This window comes from Alosa alosa, chromosome 8 (assembly GCF_017589495.1).
Source record: "Alosa alosa isolate M-15738 ecotype Scorff River chromosome 8, AALO_Geno_1.1, whole genome shotgun sequence".
NCBI classification, from domain to species: Eukaryota; Metazoa; Chordata; class Actinopteri; order Clupeiformes; family Clupeidae; genus Alosa; species Alosa alosa.
Genome location: NC_063196.1, coordinates 7,308,408 through 7,325,174, shown reverse-complemented (window position 1 = coordinate 7,325,174; position 16,767 = coordinate 7,308,408). Strand labels below are relative to the sequence as shown.

The following is a 16,767-nucleotide window of genomic DNA, read 5'->3' as shown; positions in this document are numbered from 1 at the left end:
TTCAATGAATACAGTATACTTACTTCCTGTATTACTGGTAAGGTACAGTATGTTTTTTTTTTTATGTAATTCTTATTGACTGTAGCATTTGCTTATATGCAAATAAATGGTTTATTCTTATAGACCAAATACATCTAAACCATTGTTTCTGACTTGATTATTAGTTTTTATGCATACTTTTATGTTGTTGGTGAGAAAGTGAATGTGAATTCTGTCAACATTCTAAATCCCGTTTCCTGCATTCTTTTACACTGATCACTAAAATTATCATAACTTTTGAAAGGTTAATGATATTCCCATACAGTCTTAAATAGCCCACAACTTGCTGAACATTTCATACACTCTATATTTTTCTCTATCTTGTAGAGAAATATGATGAAAATTCATTTTTATGTGAATGAAATAAAATTTTGACAAATTCCGGATATACATTTGAAGAGGATTTTCAAATACTGTTCATTACTATATCAACATTACCATATGTATTTTACATAATTTCATAGAACTGATCCTTCTGATTACAATGGTATGTATATACCATTGATGGTATGTACTATACTCTAGAAATAAGGTTTTTTGTGTGAGGAGGTCATCCAGCACCAAAAATGGAATGTTCAGCACGGGCACGAAAGGGTTAAAACAACCCTTAACGTTCGTTTTCAAAACTGTGCAACTCACCGAGTGGTTTAATTATTATTATTATTATTATTATTATTATTATTATAAATAAACCACCTTCTCATCAGTCCTGCCATTCATGTGGATAATCAAAGCCTGTCTAAAAGATGAAGAAGTTGACCGCCATTTGGCCCTAGAAATGAAGAACAAAATTAGTTGAGATTTTGAGAAAAGGTATGATGATCACAACCTGCAGATGACACTAAACATCTCTACATTCCTTGATCCGAGATGTAAAGGTACTTTTGTAACTATCGAGGAGGATATCAAGAGGGAACTGCTCCTTAAAGCTGAGGCCGTTCAGTTTCCACCCCACAGTCCAGTGGACCCTAGAGGAGCAGTGCTGTACCAAAATAGGAGGGGCACAAAGAGTTTGCTCTGCAGCATAACCTCAGAGAAGAAGGGGGCAGAGAGTTCTGAAATGAGGGAACATTCTCCCACACCCGCTACACCCAAAGAGAGATTAAATTGTGTTTGTTGACTATAAACAGTTCAGAGAGATCAGCCCTGCAGAGGATCCCCTGGCCTTGTGGAGTCAGCCTGAGGCACAACTGCCCATCCTGGCGCTCTTTGTGAAGAAGTATCTTTGCATTTTTTGCTTCTAGTTGTGCATCTGAACTGGTCTTCAGCACAACAGGGAATGTTTGCCGTCCGAGACGTTCCAGACTGACTGATGAACATTTAGGAACTCTAGTTTTCTTGGCCAAAAACTTGAATAAGGCAAAGGAACTGAGTAAGAAATTAACACCTGCTGGCCACTCTGTAGGGCTAATGCACAGTGGTTTTTCAACCGTTTTTTGACCGAGAAAAAACTCAGGTTTGATAACAAAGATAATGCAGCTAAATTTGATTGAATGCCATTGTTTTAATTTATGTTAGTTAAATTTGGATATTTAATATACTATATAATATATAGATATAATAGGGGGCCAGCCTTCTGGATCACACAAACATACAAGCGGGCGGTGGGGGGGTCCACATAGTGTTTATAGTATTCTAAAGATATTATGTTACACAGGCTCTGTATTCTGCAGACCACTCTACCTCTGTCTCCTTTTTAAAAAAAAAAAAAACACTCGCCCCTCCTCTGCATGAAGAACAGATGAGCTGACAGTGCGCACAAACTATATCGCAACAAACTCCAAAGACCAGCGATGAAAAAATAATCTATCTAAATATCTGTGTAAATGCGTACATACAAACTAAAATATTATTTGCCTAGTGCAATCAATGTAAATTGTATATTATTAGCAATATATCCATTATCAAACTGTCTGTTAAAACAAAGAGATTGATGCGCCAGGATAGGTGTTAGATGACAATGTTTATTTTAAAACTACTACAAGTAGCCTAGGCTGTGTCTTAGCCAAGGCTATGCCTAACAATTCATCAAAATAATAAAGGAATAAAGGAATTAAGTTGGGTGCTGGACAAAAATGGAAGAATGAAAAAAAGTCCGCTACAGCAGCTCCCAACAAATGCTTAATTTATTGCGACGTTTCGGGCACTCGACCTTCATGACTTCACAATAAAATATACAGTAGCTGCAAGCAGAAATGAGGGGGCCAAGCAGTTGAGCAGGAGTTGTCATGGCAACCCAATGTTGCTACATTATACACACACCCAATTAACCCCCCCCCGTCCCACACACACACATATACACAGATAAACTTCTTCCCCCACACACCCCAATAGCTCCCCTCACATACGCACACCTCAAACATCACCAAATATTGTGTGTCCTCAGGTTGTAGTCACGAGTCCACATATCAAGTTTGGTGTCGATACAAGAAAGTGTTGATAATTATAGCGCCCCTAGTGTTTAAAATAAATGTGGTGTGGTCAATAAATATATTGAGCATCCTCAGGTTGTAGTCACGAGTCCATGTACCAAGTTTGGTGTCAATACGAGAAAGTGTTGATAATTATAGCACCCCTAGTGGTCAAAGGTTGCTAAAATTATTGTGTGTCCTCAGGATGTGGTCCTGAGTCCATTAACCAAGTTTGGTTTTGATACATGAAAGCATTCCTGAGATATGACCTAATCTTCTGTTACTCTAGCGCCACTCTAGTGGTTGAAGGTCACCACATTTATTTTGTGTCCTCAGGATAAGGTCCCAAGTCCATATAATAAGTTTTGTTTCGATAAGTGAAAGCATTGCTGAAATATGAGCCCACTTACTGTGATTATAGCGCCCCCTAGTGGTCAAAGGTCATTCAATTTATTGAGCCTCCTCCTTATTGGGTCCTGACCCCATGTACTGACTTTGGTTTTTATATGTCAAAGCGTTGCTGAAATATGACTATACTTCCTGTAATTATAGCGCCACACAGTGGTCAAAATGGACCAAATTTCTTGAGCCTTCTCCTAATTGGGTCCTGAGACCCTGTGCTGAGTTTGGTGTTGATATGCGAAAGCCTTGCTGAGACATCACCTCACTTCCTGTTTGGCGGCTTTGCCTTGACGACTTGATTGGCTGTGACAGGCGACAGGTTTTGAATATTGGTCCAAAAAGAAATGCGTTTGTGAGTCATGGTCTGAAGATCATCTGTGCGAAGTTTCATGAAAATCGGATGAACTTTGTGACCTGTGAAAACTTTTAAGTTATTTTGATTAAATCCAATATGGCGGCCGGATCAATTATGTTGATGTCACAAAATCACATCTGTCATCTTTAGGGCCTCAGACAGACACCACTAGTACATTAACATTAACATTAACAGAGACCAATAGCAAGTTTTAATTTCAAACACATTACCCGTTACAGGCCAAAATGTAATTTTGCTCATTATAGCACCACCTATAGGTCAAAAGTCATCAAATTCATTGAGCCTCCTTCTTATTGGGTCCTGAGCCCATGTACTGAGTTTGGTTTTGATACGTTAAAGCTTTACTGAATTATTACTTCACTTCCCGCCAAACTTGATTGGTCGTGACAGGTGACAGGTTTTGAATATGGCTCCAAAAAGCAATGCGTTTGTGAGTCATGGTCTGATGATTATCTGCGCCAAGTTTCGTCAAAATCGGACAAACTTTATGACCTTTGATTCCTTTTAAGTGTTTTTGATTAAATCCAATATGGCGGAAGATCCAACATGGCGGAAATTGACGTCATGGGGTGCGTTGAGTTCGGCCTCATCCAAGGATTCCAAGTATACCTCAATTTGTATGGTCTCCAACAGCAGCCAATATCGAAGGAGTGTGGATATCGCCCTGGTCCTTACGCACCATCTTGTCAGACACAAAGCTGCGACATTGGACACGGGTTCTCCGTTGGGGAAAAGAGACTGATACAAGCTTTTGCGTTTTGATGACTCTCGGATGAGGTTGGAGGCGCTCTGTACGAAGTTGAAGACCTCTGCAACGAGAGTCACCTCACAAGCTCCTGCAAAGCAAGATCCAACGAGTGGTTACAGCAGTGGACAAACAAGGAGCCAGGGCAGACTTCTGCAAGGCGCGCACATACTCCGGTGAAACGCCCGGACATATTACTTGCCCTGTCAAAACAGTATCCTTGAAGCTTTTCCATTGGCAGGTGCAAGCACAAAAATATGTCAGTGATACACCTGAACAAAGTGTCTGCTTTCGAATCTGGTGCGCTGTAAAATCCCAAAAACACACTCTGTTGACACAAATCAGCATCCACGTAATGCAAATGACAAGAAAACTGCTCCGATAAGCTAATGTCTGTAGTGCCATCAGCCGTCAGTCCAAAGAAATGCGACCCCATTGCCCCAGAGACCAACCTTCGCTGCACAGCACATGCAAGCAGTTGATGATTTCATTCTGGATCCCATCTGATAGCCAGTTATCCCTGCGGAGCATCCACTGGCGAGCTGCGGGAAGTGACTCGGTGCGGTCTAACATCATATGCCAGAAATGTCCATCCCGGTGATCGTGGCCTCGGAGAGGCAAGCCCTGTCGGACCAAATAGCGTACCGACTTGAAGGCCTCTTGGAGAACCACTCTGGCAGTATGCTGCTCATTCGCCACCACGTCAGAGAGCAGGGCACTGATCGGTGTGTTATTCAGCGCGGCAAATTTATTTACAGCTTCTAGGTGGAAGGATGACTTTTCTAACCTGACCCTCGCCAGATGAATTTCGCTCCGCCTAGCTCCACTCATCCATCTGGAACCGATTCATTGAAGTGTTGCTTCAGAAGGCTGGGCCTAATCAAAAAATGCTTGCATATGATTGAATAAGCCACTTGTCCGTCATCTATTGACGTGCTACTTCAACCACTCACATCGAAGCCAACCCGTGACGCTGATAACAGTCTCACGGTCGCTTCTCCACTACGTCACATCTATGAAACTCCCGCCCTGCGTCCCGATTGGCTGAACCATAAAGTTGGTTGCAGAAATCACTCTCAATGGAAGAGGTCCCAGATGGATGTGAGTGAAGCTAGGCGGAGCTAAGCGGAACGAAATTCATCTGGCTAGGGTCAGGTTATGACTTTTCATGGTCTCAGAATTTTTCTCTGGCTTTATGCCAATTCGAAAAGCCCCAACTGATGAACATATAGTTAGCTCTCATTTTCTCCTCATGTACCAACTTTTTGGCTACCACAGACGAACAAGTAAAGCCCAGGGCTTTGTCAGTGTCCTTCACATAATGGAGCCATTTCCATTTTTCAAACCAAGCTGATTTGAAGGATCTTACAAAACTTTCAGTCCCAAAACGCCTAGTGGGGAAGTCAAAATACCTTGGCTGGAAAGGTTCAGATGGAAAAGGTAAAGGTCATGTCCCTGCAGCGGGCGAATTGGAACTTGAAGAGGGGCTAGCAGTAGCGTCACCAGCAGCCTGTTTGTGTTGGCTAGCTCCGGTCACGAGTCCGGTGCTCAAGGTCGATCGACGACGTCTGGGTTGTACCTTGAATGCTGGATACGGAGTCCGTAGAATAAGAAGTCCTCGGGTGTTTGGGGTTGGGCGGCGATTGAAAAAAATCTAAAATTCTCTTTAGAGATATTGTTATATGTACAGATGCTGATATAGAAATAAACTTGTTCTTCATTATTGTCTGTGAGTGTGAGTGGATGCTATACTAGCCTAGGCTTATGCAATCGCGTCAAGACAAATCTGATTGGCCAATACACGTAAAGAAGAATTCCATTCCATTAATGAGGTTAACGTGAATCCCAGCTTGGTATGGGAATTTATGCCACAGAATTAACCTGCTCCATAGCAGGTTAACTTTCAAGCTAAATTAAGCTGTGTTGCAAAAAAAAACAATCAGTCGGAAAATGAGTCCAAAAAGATGGTTCCGTCAACCTGTGCTTTCGTCACCTGTAGCCTACTTCAAAACTTCAAAAATAGAAGTAGGCCTAGAAATGTATTTCAGACAGTGTCACCAAGCATGGATTTACACATTCACTAGCTCCAAAGAATTTATGAAGATTATGCGACTTAAAATGTTTTAACTTCACATGCGTGTGGTTCTAGGAATCTTGTTACTCTATGTCATTTACGTTCGGTGGTGGTGTAACGTGCAGAGAGACGGCATACGAAGGCAATTACATTCTTGCGTGTTCACAGGTTCACTTCCCATACGAAGTATTAACGCTACATAGCTTATCACCTTGGTAATGGCATTTTTAGTTATACTCTTTAATGAAAGACATATGTCTACTGTTGATAAGGGTCATGCACATTTGGTAGGCTGTTCAGTGACAGTAATATGCTTTGCCAGTGGACTATATTATCTGATGCAAGCCAAAGGATAATTCTGTAGCCTGTAGGCCTATAGGCAGCTAATGTTAATGAGCTAATGTGCTACACAGATTAAATACTAGGCAAAAATGACAAATTGAAAGCCATTGCATTTCAGATAATTATATATTTCAAACACTTTGGGACTTATGGGAGACAATAGGCTATTATGTTGATGCTAATTTATTTTATGACCACCTACTGTACACCTAGACAATAATTTGGAGTGAACTATTTTAATCTAAGAACGTAGGCTATAGATAGTTTTGAATATATACCAAAGTTGTTTTTGAGTTTATACTATTTCTTCATTCACTCATTTTGTTCAAGCATAGACTGTATAGTCTATGTGTTCAAGAGTGAAGCCAATCAAACTCACAATTGATTTCAAACCCTTAGCATTGTTGTTTTAACCCTTAGCATTGTTGTTTGTATACTTTCATTTTTCTCCAATTTCATTTTTCTTCCAATCTATTTTTTTTTCTCTCGATGTTAAATTTGATTACTTTCGATGAAAATCCTGTAGATGGCGCTTGCCAAATCGAACAGAAATCGTCTAGTATTGTCTTAATTTGACGACATATATCCTCTTTTCGTCAATCTACTGTTTTGGTCTACTGTTTTACCCCGTGCACGAGAAGAGATGAAGCTGATCTAAACCTCGCTTGAATAAACGAGGCCAAGATGCCGCTAAATTGAGTTAATGGAACGACTTAAGCCCCAAGTGAAAGTCCACGCTAGTTCAAGCCAGGCTATTTCTGTTAAGCGCCGCCTTCATTAGCAAGGTTGATGGAATATACCCCTGCTTGCAGGCTCAACCGTCATCCTACTATGGTTGTTATAGTAACCATTCATAAGCATTGATATGGAACGGGGATTAAACTTGTTTTATCAGATCTACTTCATAGGTGTCCTGTTATTCAGAATGAATAACCACACCATCAGCCAATCAGAAAAGAGTATTTCTTCTCTCTGGGTGATACATTGGCTAATTGGCTTGTTGTGAGTGGGCACAACTGATGCCATTTTTAAAGATGGTGGCAGCATACTGGGGTCATAACTGGCTGAAACTGAACCTCCAAATCTTGCTTTTAACAGGTTTAACAGGTCAGAGGTGGATCGTCTCCCACAGTTTGGCTACCTGTCACAGGTGGAGTATAGATAATGGAGGCATCTCTAAATATTTACAGTTTAGTAAAGAGTTTACTCAAATTGCCATTACCATGGGTAAACAACGCTGCACAAAGCTACACAATGTACACAGTAGTAATGAAGCTCTGTGCACACAGACAAACACAGAAAGGGAGATGTTTACAAACAACCTACTGGAGCACACAGACTAACCAAACAACTACTCACACACAGGCCTCTAAACGTTCTTCTGTCAAATGATGTGTGTATCTGCACAAAAGCACACACAGACAGGCCTCCAAACATTCTGCTCGGACCCACCCCCACGATCCCCACACACACAGGGTGACCAGTGGAAAGAGAGTGGTTTCCGAACAACCTACTGCTACTACACACACACAGGCTTTCATTATAAAAAATCAGCATACACATACAGCAAGAGAAAGCGAGATAGAGAAAGCAAACAACTTCTTAACTTTCAGATAGAACAAGCATCTCTTTGGCAATCAGCTGTTTATTGGTGGTAAGAGCTTTCAGAAAACAATCATACAGAGGCAAGTTGTAAAGAATTTTAACCAATTGAAAGGCAAATCATTTCAAATTGAATCAACTTATTCGCTGTAAGCAGTCATAGAGAAACCACCATATCCAAAACACAAATCAGTTTCACTGTTAAATTGAGCCCACCCTCAGAGATCCCTGGCATCCTGGTTCAATTCTAGGGGTGCAATGGATCACAAAACTCATAATTCGAATCGCATTAGGGTTTTCGCATTAGGGTTTTCTCAGTTTTCGGATCAGCAAAAAAGTTCAGTTGCACCGAATTCCCAACCTGGCTCATTCATTACGGTCCCCTAATCCTCCCCCAGTGGAGTAAGTTGACTGATTCAGTAGTTCATTTCCTCACTCTCCTCCCTGGAGGTGTGTGCTGAGCGCTCTGGCACATAATGGCTGCCTTGCATCAGCCAGGTACTAAGCTAGGTGGTGCTTGGTGGGTTTTCAGCGCAGCTTGAGCCACCCCTGAGACGGGTGCGTCACACAGGCGGTGTGCAAGGCCTAGGGCCCGTTTCACACCGGGTGTGTGGCGTGAGTGTGTCAGCTGCATGGCGTGTCCATTTTTATTTCGGCTCCCATGTTAACAGTGGCTCGAGCCGCGCCGAAAACGTGTACATGCAAGAAATAGGACTCATGCCTAACAGTGAAGAAAAAAATGAAGTGAGAAAAAGAGGTGTAGCGCAGCATCAGATACGCTTATGGTAGGCAGACATAGAAAACGCCACGCAACTGACATGTGACGTTCACGCCACGTTCCCGGTGGGAAACGGGCCTAACCTGTTAACATGGGAGCCGAAATAAAAACGGACACACCACTCAGCTGACATGCTCATGCCACGCACCCGGTGTGAAACAGGCCTAAATGTCTAAAGAGAGATGTAGCCCTAGGCTACATTGCGCTGCAGACAAATGGATCCATAACACCAGGGAAGTCATTCCAATGTAAACATAGCCTAAGCCATAGCTTATATTCACTCCAAGTTGGCCTACCATAACTTCCCAATTCTGTAGCCCATAAGCTGCATGACCGTAGGCTATTAATATTTTTCTGTCAAATAAATAACCTAATGAATGTAACACATTTTTGCAAACAATCAAATAATTTCTCTGGATAGCGCGACTGTAAGTGTTCTTAACTTTCTTCTGTAATAAACACTGTGTTCGCTAACTAGGTTGTTGGTGTTTCGTTTTATGTGTAGAGACCCTAAGCAAGCTACTGATGAGGTTTGGTGCTGTTTTGAACAATATTTTTGGTTTTAAAAATATTAAGTATGCATTCATCTTCCCAGCGGTGAAACGCTCCTGTAAAACATACAGTATGTTGTGATGGTCATTTTGTGGTGGGAATGACATTACATCACTGTCTTGCTCTATATGTCCTCATTTCGTGTTGGAAATGACTATGATGGAAATTACATTCTCACAGTTTTCAGCCATATATAAGCACATTCCATTGCCATGCCCAGTCACTTTTGGAAATAAGACAAAATGTATCCAAAATACACACAACTATGCTTTTTTTTTCACTTATTTTGCATATTTTGACAAAGTTACAGCCATGGTGGAAATAATGTTGCATAAAAAATACTCTATTCTCCAGTGATGGTTACAATGATTTTTCGTCATTTTCTGATCACCACATGTCTGATATTTGGCATTAACTTTCCTCTTTACTAATACTATTTTTCCCTTGGTAAACAAATAAACCCTTTTAGGTAAAAAGTAATAAAATAGTTTATAGTTTGTTGTGGTGGAAATGACGGAAGACTTGGGGACACTGATGTTTTCCTTAAAATAATGCTTTGCATTAGAAATTAAAATGATACGTGTTTATTTAACTCTTTCTTGGAACAAACATGGTACAAAATCATCTAGACTCAATGTATTTTTAAGGTTAAAGATTACAAGTCTGGGTTGGGAACAAGATCAAAACAGTCAAATCCACTGATAAAAGCCCCTCTAAGAGCAGTAAAAGAGAATATATAGGCATGCTTAGATATGAATTCGGATGCTGGTGATTTGGCCTTTGCAAATTGACATAATTGAAACAAAAATATTTTATTTTTCCACAAAAACAACCACGCGTGATTGTAAGACCTAGGAACACACATAGGAGTGTGTGGTGTTGTCCTCATTGATTGCATCCTCCAGGATTAGCTTCAGCGACACCTTCTCCTTAAAGTTCTGACCCATAAATACATACAGGAGAGGGTTGAGGCAGCTGTTCACAAAAGCAAGGGCTATGCTCAGCTGGTCAGTATGGAGGGCCAGGCCCTCATCTTGGCCATACTCCCTTACAAGTCCAAAGGCGTGATAGGGCAGCCAGCAGATAAAGAAGGCCACGACTACAGCTACAATGATCTTGGAGGCTCTTTTGGCACAGTAGCTACTGCTCAACACCTTGAGGGTGATGATTATGTAGGAAGTGATGATGAGGAGGAGAGGGACGAGAAATCCAAACAGAAAGTGAATCATCTGCGTGTGGGCTAGGAGTGACTGAGAGAGACTGCCACCATCTTGGGTGACATAAGTGAGAATCATGGCATGTAAGCTGAGCAGGAGAGCCAGAACCCAGGCCAGTCCACAGAGGGACCCACGCCAGCACCAGGCTGCGGTGGTTCTGGGCCCAGACGGGCCGGACCACCAGCGCCAGGCGGTCCAAGCTGATAAGAGCCAGGGTGAAGACCCTGGCGAACATGTTGAGAACGACAAATAGGGGGATGATCTGGCATATGACGTTCCCATACGGCCAGTTGGTGTCCAGAAGAGTGTTGGTGATGGAGAAGGGGATGCTTAGACAACAGAGGAAGTCTGCGATGGCCAGGTTGATAAACCACACACCATTCACAGTCCTCTTCATTTTCAGGCCCGCAATCCAAATAACACAGGCATTACCAGGGACACCAATGAGAAAGGTGAGGCTGTAGATGACGAGAGAGATAATCTTCACAGTGTTATGTGCCACTGTTAACTCTGGTGTATTTGAGGTGTCTTCATTATAAGTGAAGTTACCATAATCACTGTATGTTAAGTTAAGTAAATCAAAATCAATTTCCATGTTGGTGTCTTCATTATAAGTGAAGTTATCATAATCACTGTATGTTAAGTTAATTTAATAAAAAAAAATGTCCATGTTGGTTGCTGAAAGAGAATGAGTGAATATAAGTATCATCTAATAGCCTAAGTATTACATTCCACACAAATTTAGAACAGTCACAAAGATGTTTGTTTGAGCTTGATTCGATTGCACAGAGCATAATACAAATGACATTAAAATTAAGTTACAATACAACTGATATTTAGCAAGTTCTTTATAAATTCCAAGAAAAAATACTGTAAACAATAGGCAAACAACCAATAAATAACATAAGAGTGGTCACTTCTAAGGTTATCTGATTCCATTCACTCATTCTGTTAATAATCTAAAATATATGATCATTCAAAGGACACAAAACATATTAAAATCCTGTAAGCAGTGTAAATTGTCAACTCACCCTGACTTGTGTTGCGCTGTGCTTTATGTCACGGACTTGCATCCCAAGAAAAGCTGGTGATTGAAGAGGGAAAGGAGAATAACAGGAAATTCCTGGTTACAACAGCCTGGATTCCAACCAAACTTGGTTGGACCAACATTTGGTCAGGAAGTTTAGTCTGGACTTGTTCCATTGTGGAGCAACTATGCCCGAACCACGGGCTTCATTACAGAAATACATCCTAACTGCTTGTCCTATCTTAACTTAAGTTTCAAAGATAGGACAATTTTTTCCTATTACAGAAGTAGTTCCTACTGTAAACTCATGGCTGTGTCCTTTCTTATCTCAGACCTCCTTAAGAAATCCTAACTGTAACTGTCAATTCGATTTTTAAATTGTCAATCGTTCAGTCATGTCTGTTTCTATGCTTAGAATGTATGCAAGACTGCCTGTATGATTAGAACAGAGTTTTTTTTATTTTATTTTTTTATCTGTAGCCTAGGCCCAGGTAGCACCCGATGCGCAATGGACGCACTCCCGACCTGGGGGCAGTTTCTAGAAAAGTTAGCAACGACGTTGCTCAACCACCATGGTACGATGCAACTTGCGACCAAACAACGACATTGTTACACCTGTTTCCAGAAAGCATCGTACCTGTGTCGCAATTCGCTACCTCCGATGTTCGAACACTGTAGTTCCAACAACGTTGGTGAGGATGCAGCGATACATATCATTGGTGGAAACAGTGGCAACGTGTAATACCCCACCCCCTAGAAATTCTCTGCCACGGCCTATGTTGACATTTTTCTAATTTAAACCGAGTGATTAATGCTGGCATTGTCATCGTCATCTGCAAAAACCTAAACCTATTGCAAGTAGGCCTATATAAAACATTTTACTGAAGCCGACCATGTGCCATTATTTGTGTTAAATATCTATGTTGGAAAATATATAGCCTGAATGTCTGGGTATAGCAAATAGTATCAATTGTCTCGTGCCTATCTCTTCTTTTCACCTCTGAGTAAGAGTAGGCCTACGAGACACAACAATAGGTTTTGACCATACATATAGTTATCCTACATCGAGACCATAGGTACAAGACATCAGTCAAAAACAATTGAATCTACGTGTCACACTAGTTCACCTGCAGGTAGCGAGAAGCAAGAGGACAATCTCACATCATAAGAAAATCGAACCTACAACGTTACAAGTCACCTGCTTTAGCCACTACACCATTTATCACTGCTGTTGTAAGAGTCTGTGAAGATTATAATATTAATAGCAAGGCAATACTCGAATTAACATAATTAGCAAGAAAGAGCCAAGTAGGGGAGTCAGTGTCTTAATCAAAATTAAGCTACAGGATTACGAGATAAACATCCACTTCGCAATTTTTGGTTAGGCGGTTGTGATTTTTGGTTAGGCGCTCCACCAACAGGAACTACCAAGGAACGATACAAGTGCGACTGCCTAGGGGCAGTAGTTCAAACGACCAAACTGTGCGTCCTTGTTTGCGATTGAGAGTTCGAACTTCCTTTTTTAGAAACACCAAATCCAAGAACGATGGAGCGAACTACCAAGGTTGCAACACAAGTTAGCAAACGACGCTTTCTAGAAACGAGCCCCTGAATGAGATTTTGAACGAGGTTGTGAGAGTGGTGAATTTCATCAAGACCCGGCCTTTAAAAGCGCGTCTATTCTCCGCACTTTGCGAGGAGATGGGAGCTGACCAAAAGGCTGTACTGTTTCACAGCGAGGCAAGGTGGCTTTCCCGAGGTAAAGTGCTGTCGTGTGTGTTTGAGCTCCGAGTCGCCTCTTCTTGGAGGAAGAGCACATGTTTGAATCTGCAAGCACAGTCACTAATTAACATTTCTTGACAAAGCTGGCCTATCTTAGCGATATATTTGGAAAGCTCAATGAGTTAAATCTCCAGTTACAAGGCAAAGACAAGCACCTACCTCACCTAGCAGATAAGATTACTGCATTCACCAAAAAAACTTGAGGTATGGGACAGGTGCCTCGATCGCGACAGTATTATGCCTTTGAGAATCTGAGTGAAATCGCTAAAACGTCTGATTCGGGAGCCACTCTCTCCCATGTATTAAACAGTAGGCCTACATCACATCCCTGCAAAGTTTATTTCAAAAATATTCCCCAACCAGCAGTGCTCAGTATGACTGGATTATGGATCCATTTAATGCAGTGTGTTGGTATTTCATTGAATATATTGTACAATGCTGTATTGGCCTATGCTTCCTAATATGTTGCTGGAAAACAGAAATATGTGTTTAATTTACAATGGCACATTATGTATTTATTTATTATTATATCTGCAGCACCAGCTGATTTTAACTCTGCTGAAGAGGATATATTTAGAACTTGTCATTATTTCAATTTATTACACGGCTCTTCAGAGTGCTGCAGAAAGTTCCATTCACATGAATGGGCCTTCCCAACGTTCGGGCCTATGTTAAATCTATATAAATCACCGGCAAAGTATATAATCACCGCTGTCAATGGCAACGGGCTGATTAACTCTTTCATATCCCTCCGCAAGAATTCCGTTTGCTTATTGCAATGGAATTTCATTGAAAGGAAAAGTAAGCTAGTAAGACGTTGCCACGCAACACCTGAAACTGTCAAGTTCTATCTGTGTGGCGAACTATTTATTTTGTCAGCGGAAGACACGAAACGGTAGCCTTGTAATAAGCGGGATAATGTATTGTCCACCGGTAATTATCAGAAAATAAGTCCCTTCAGGTCGAAGCAAAATCTGTTCTCCCTGTCGGGACTTATTTTCTGATAATTGCTGGCGGACATACATTATCCCTTACAAATTTGACAATTTTAAGCTTGACCTACCACTTTCTTAGAGCGATGAGGGACAGGTGGGGCTCGGAAATGCCCCCTTGATCAAAGTGGGGAATGAAAGAAAAAAATTCAAAATTTCAGAAACCACTGGATTAGAATGTCAGGTTGCAAAGATGCCGTACTAAAGAATCTTTGACAATTAGTTGCTCAAGATAGACAAACCATAATATCACAGAGAAATAAGCTAGAAGTTGAAAACAACAATGTTCTGTACAGTTTTTGAAAGTGGATGTAATGAACCATGTCCAGGTCAATAAAAATGTAAGTGTCCTTGGAAACCTTGCATTATTGTCTTCTTTGTATCATTCATCATTCATCGGACTGTCGAGCAGCAACACCCACTAAGTATGTCGACATACACACTTCGCACTGAAGATTCTTAAAATTGCGCTGGGGAGGGTTTGACCTTTGTCCCCAATTGACCTGTCGCTAAGCGCCACCCTTAGAACGCTGATGATCCAATGACAGTCCAGCCTCAACGGGATTCGGACATCAGCTCGGACAACTCGATAGGAAACAACAGGGAGAAGGCATAAAATTACAAATTAATGGTTATTTATGGAGTTTATTAACTAAAAAAACCCTGACGGATAACCATGGTCAAACGTTTTGCATGGGGGACGTGTAATACTGATAGCTGGTTCCCCGAGAGGCTAGAAAACAGGGTATGTTTTCATCAACAGTAGCCTACAGGACGTCTCTCGCGTTTGCAACAGCTCGACGTAATGTAGGCTACTAAGCCAACAACGTGGGCACAGGTTATCTGTTAAATCCCAAGATGAAAATGCTCATTAACCAACTACTATATTCTTATTACATCAAATATTAACGTAACCTAACATATCTTAGTATCAATCTTCCACTACCTAGCTAGCTAGCATTAACGTCAGTGGTTTTTGCACAGTGATTTTTGCTTGCTTGTCACCTTGTATGTATTTTAAAGTTTTGAATACACCCCTCCATAGCATAATTAAGTCCCTTTTGATAGCTTCTGGAGGAAAGTAAATCCTTTATCAACCAAAACGTCCTCAAAGCCTGCTTTCATATACTGTCAGCTGCCATTGTCCACAATGTATTTCTAATCAAGCCTGATTTGTTTGTCTGAGTTTTCACACGGTAACAATGGGGGGCGGGGCTTAGCGACAGGTCAATTCACATGGGGGAAGAGTTTAAACAAATGTAGCGAATATATGCTGCAAAATGTGTCTGTGTAACAGGTCAAACGTTAAGACATGCTGAAAAACTTGCATCATTTTGTATTTAGTTTTCTAACGGACAATTTTTAGATATTTTCACGGGTCATACATGTATGTAGTTTCCTGAAGTGTTAGCTTAGCAATCGGTGCGACTGGGAGTAATTAAAGAAGCACTATGCAGGTCTGGTTATTCCTTCGCTGTTTCTGGGTTTTTGCCGGATTTGGGCTCGCATTTTTCACTGCACAGCTCCCCCTGCAGCCCTGGTCAGTCACATTACAAAGACAAAGTTCACCCAAGGGTAGGCTACTTACAATTTCAACAGCAACAAAGCCAAGTCGGCGTTCGTTTTGCAGTCTTCAGGGTCTCTCACATGACGCCATTCCTCAAAAGCTCGCCCTATGTTCACTCGTGTCTGGTCTCTTATTTTTGTCAAACTCCCTTTTCTTCTTCTGTTCCTCCAACAGTCGCTTCTTCGGTCTCTTATTTGTCGATTGATCCATGATGAATGCAACAATTGCCTTGCAACTGGCTGTTTATATCTAGCTGGTCCCATGTTTGGAGGTGTGTCTGCCGTAAAGCATTTTCGAACCTACAATCTGACTACATTTTTGAGGTGCGATTGGATACTTCCGCTGAGTCACATCCGGATTTTCCCGGACCTGGTCCGGAAAGTTGCATATTCGTTTTTTTCCGCAGAGAAGCAATAGGGGGAGACGAAGCACCCTCCAAATGACCCAGAAAGTGTAGAACCATCAGAACGATTCTCAACCTGCATAATTAAGGTAATTTTTGCTAAATTGCATAGTGCTTCAGTGTAAAAAGTTTAACGTAAAATTTACAGCAACTTGCTGGCAGCAAATAACCAGCAAGTTGCTGTATTTCACTCTACAGTACACCTACTGTATATGAAATCACAGTACCTATGCCTGATACTGTAAATGCAAACTACAGTAGTACTACCAGTGCTGTAATGTATACAGTATTGAATTGTCTACCGTATTTTTAATCACAGCACTTATGGATCATACTGTAACTTAGTATAGTAGTAATACCAGTGCTGTAATATTATATACAGTAATTTTGGGAAATTCATATCCTGCTTTATCTACAGCCAGGATAAATTTCACTAGGCCTAGGTATGGTTTAGGCTA

General features: G+C 41.2%; 1 protein-coding gene across 1 annotated transcript; it reads right to left on the bottom strand.

Annotated features, from left to right (window-relative positions):
* Positions 1 to 9,906: 9,906 nt before the first annotated feature.
* On the bottom strand, positions 9,907 to 11,253 carry LOC125299555 (C3a anaphylatoxin chemotactic receptor-like). Its single transcript, XM_048250883.1, is given in 2 exon segments — positions 9,907 to 10,664; positions 10,666 to 11,253. Coding segments are annotated over 2 exon segments (960 nt in total). The 5' UTR covers positions 11,134 to 11,253; the 3' UTR covers positions 9,907 to 10,172.
* Positions 11,254 to 16,767: the final 5,514 nt, after the last annotated feature.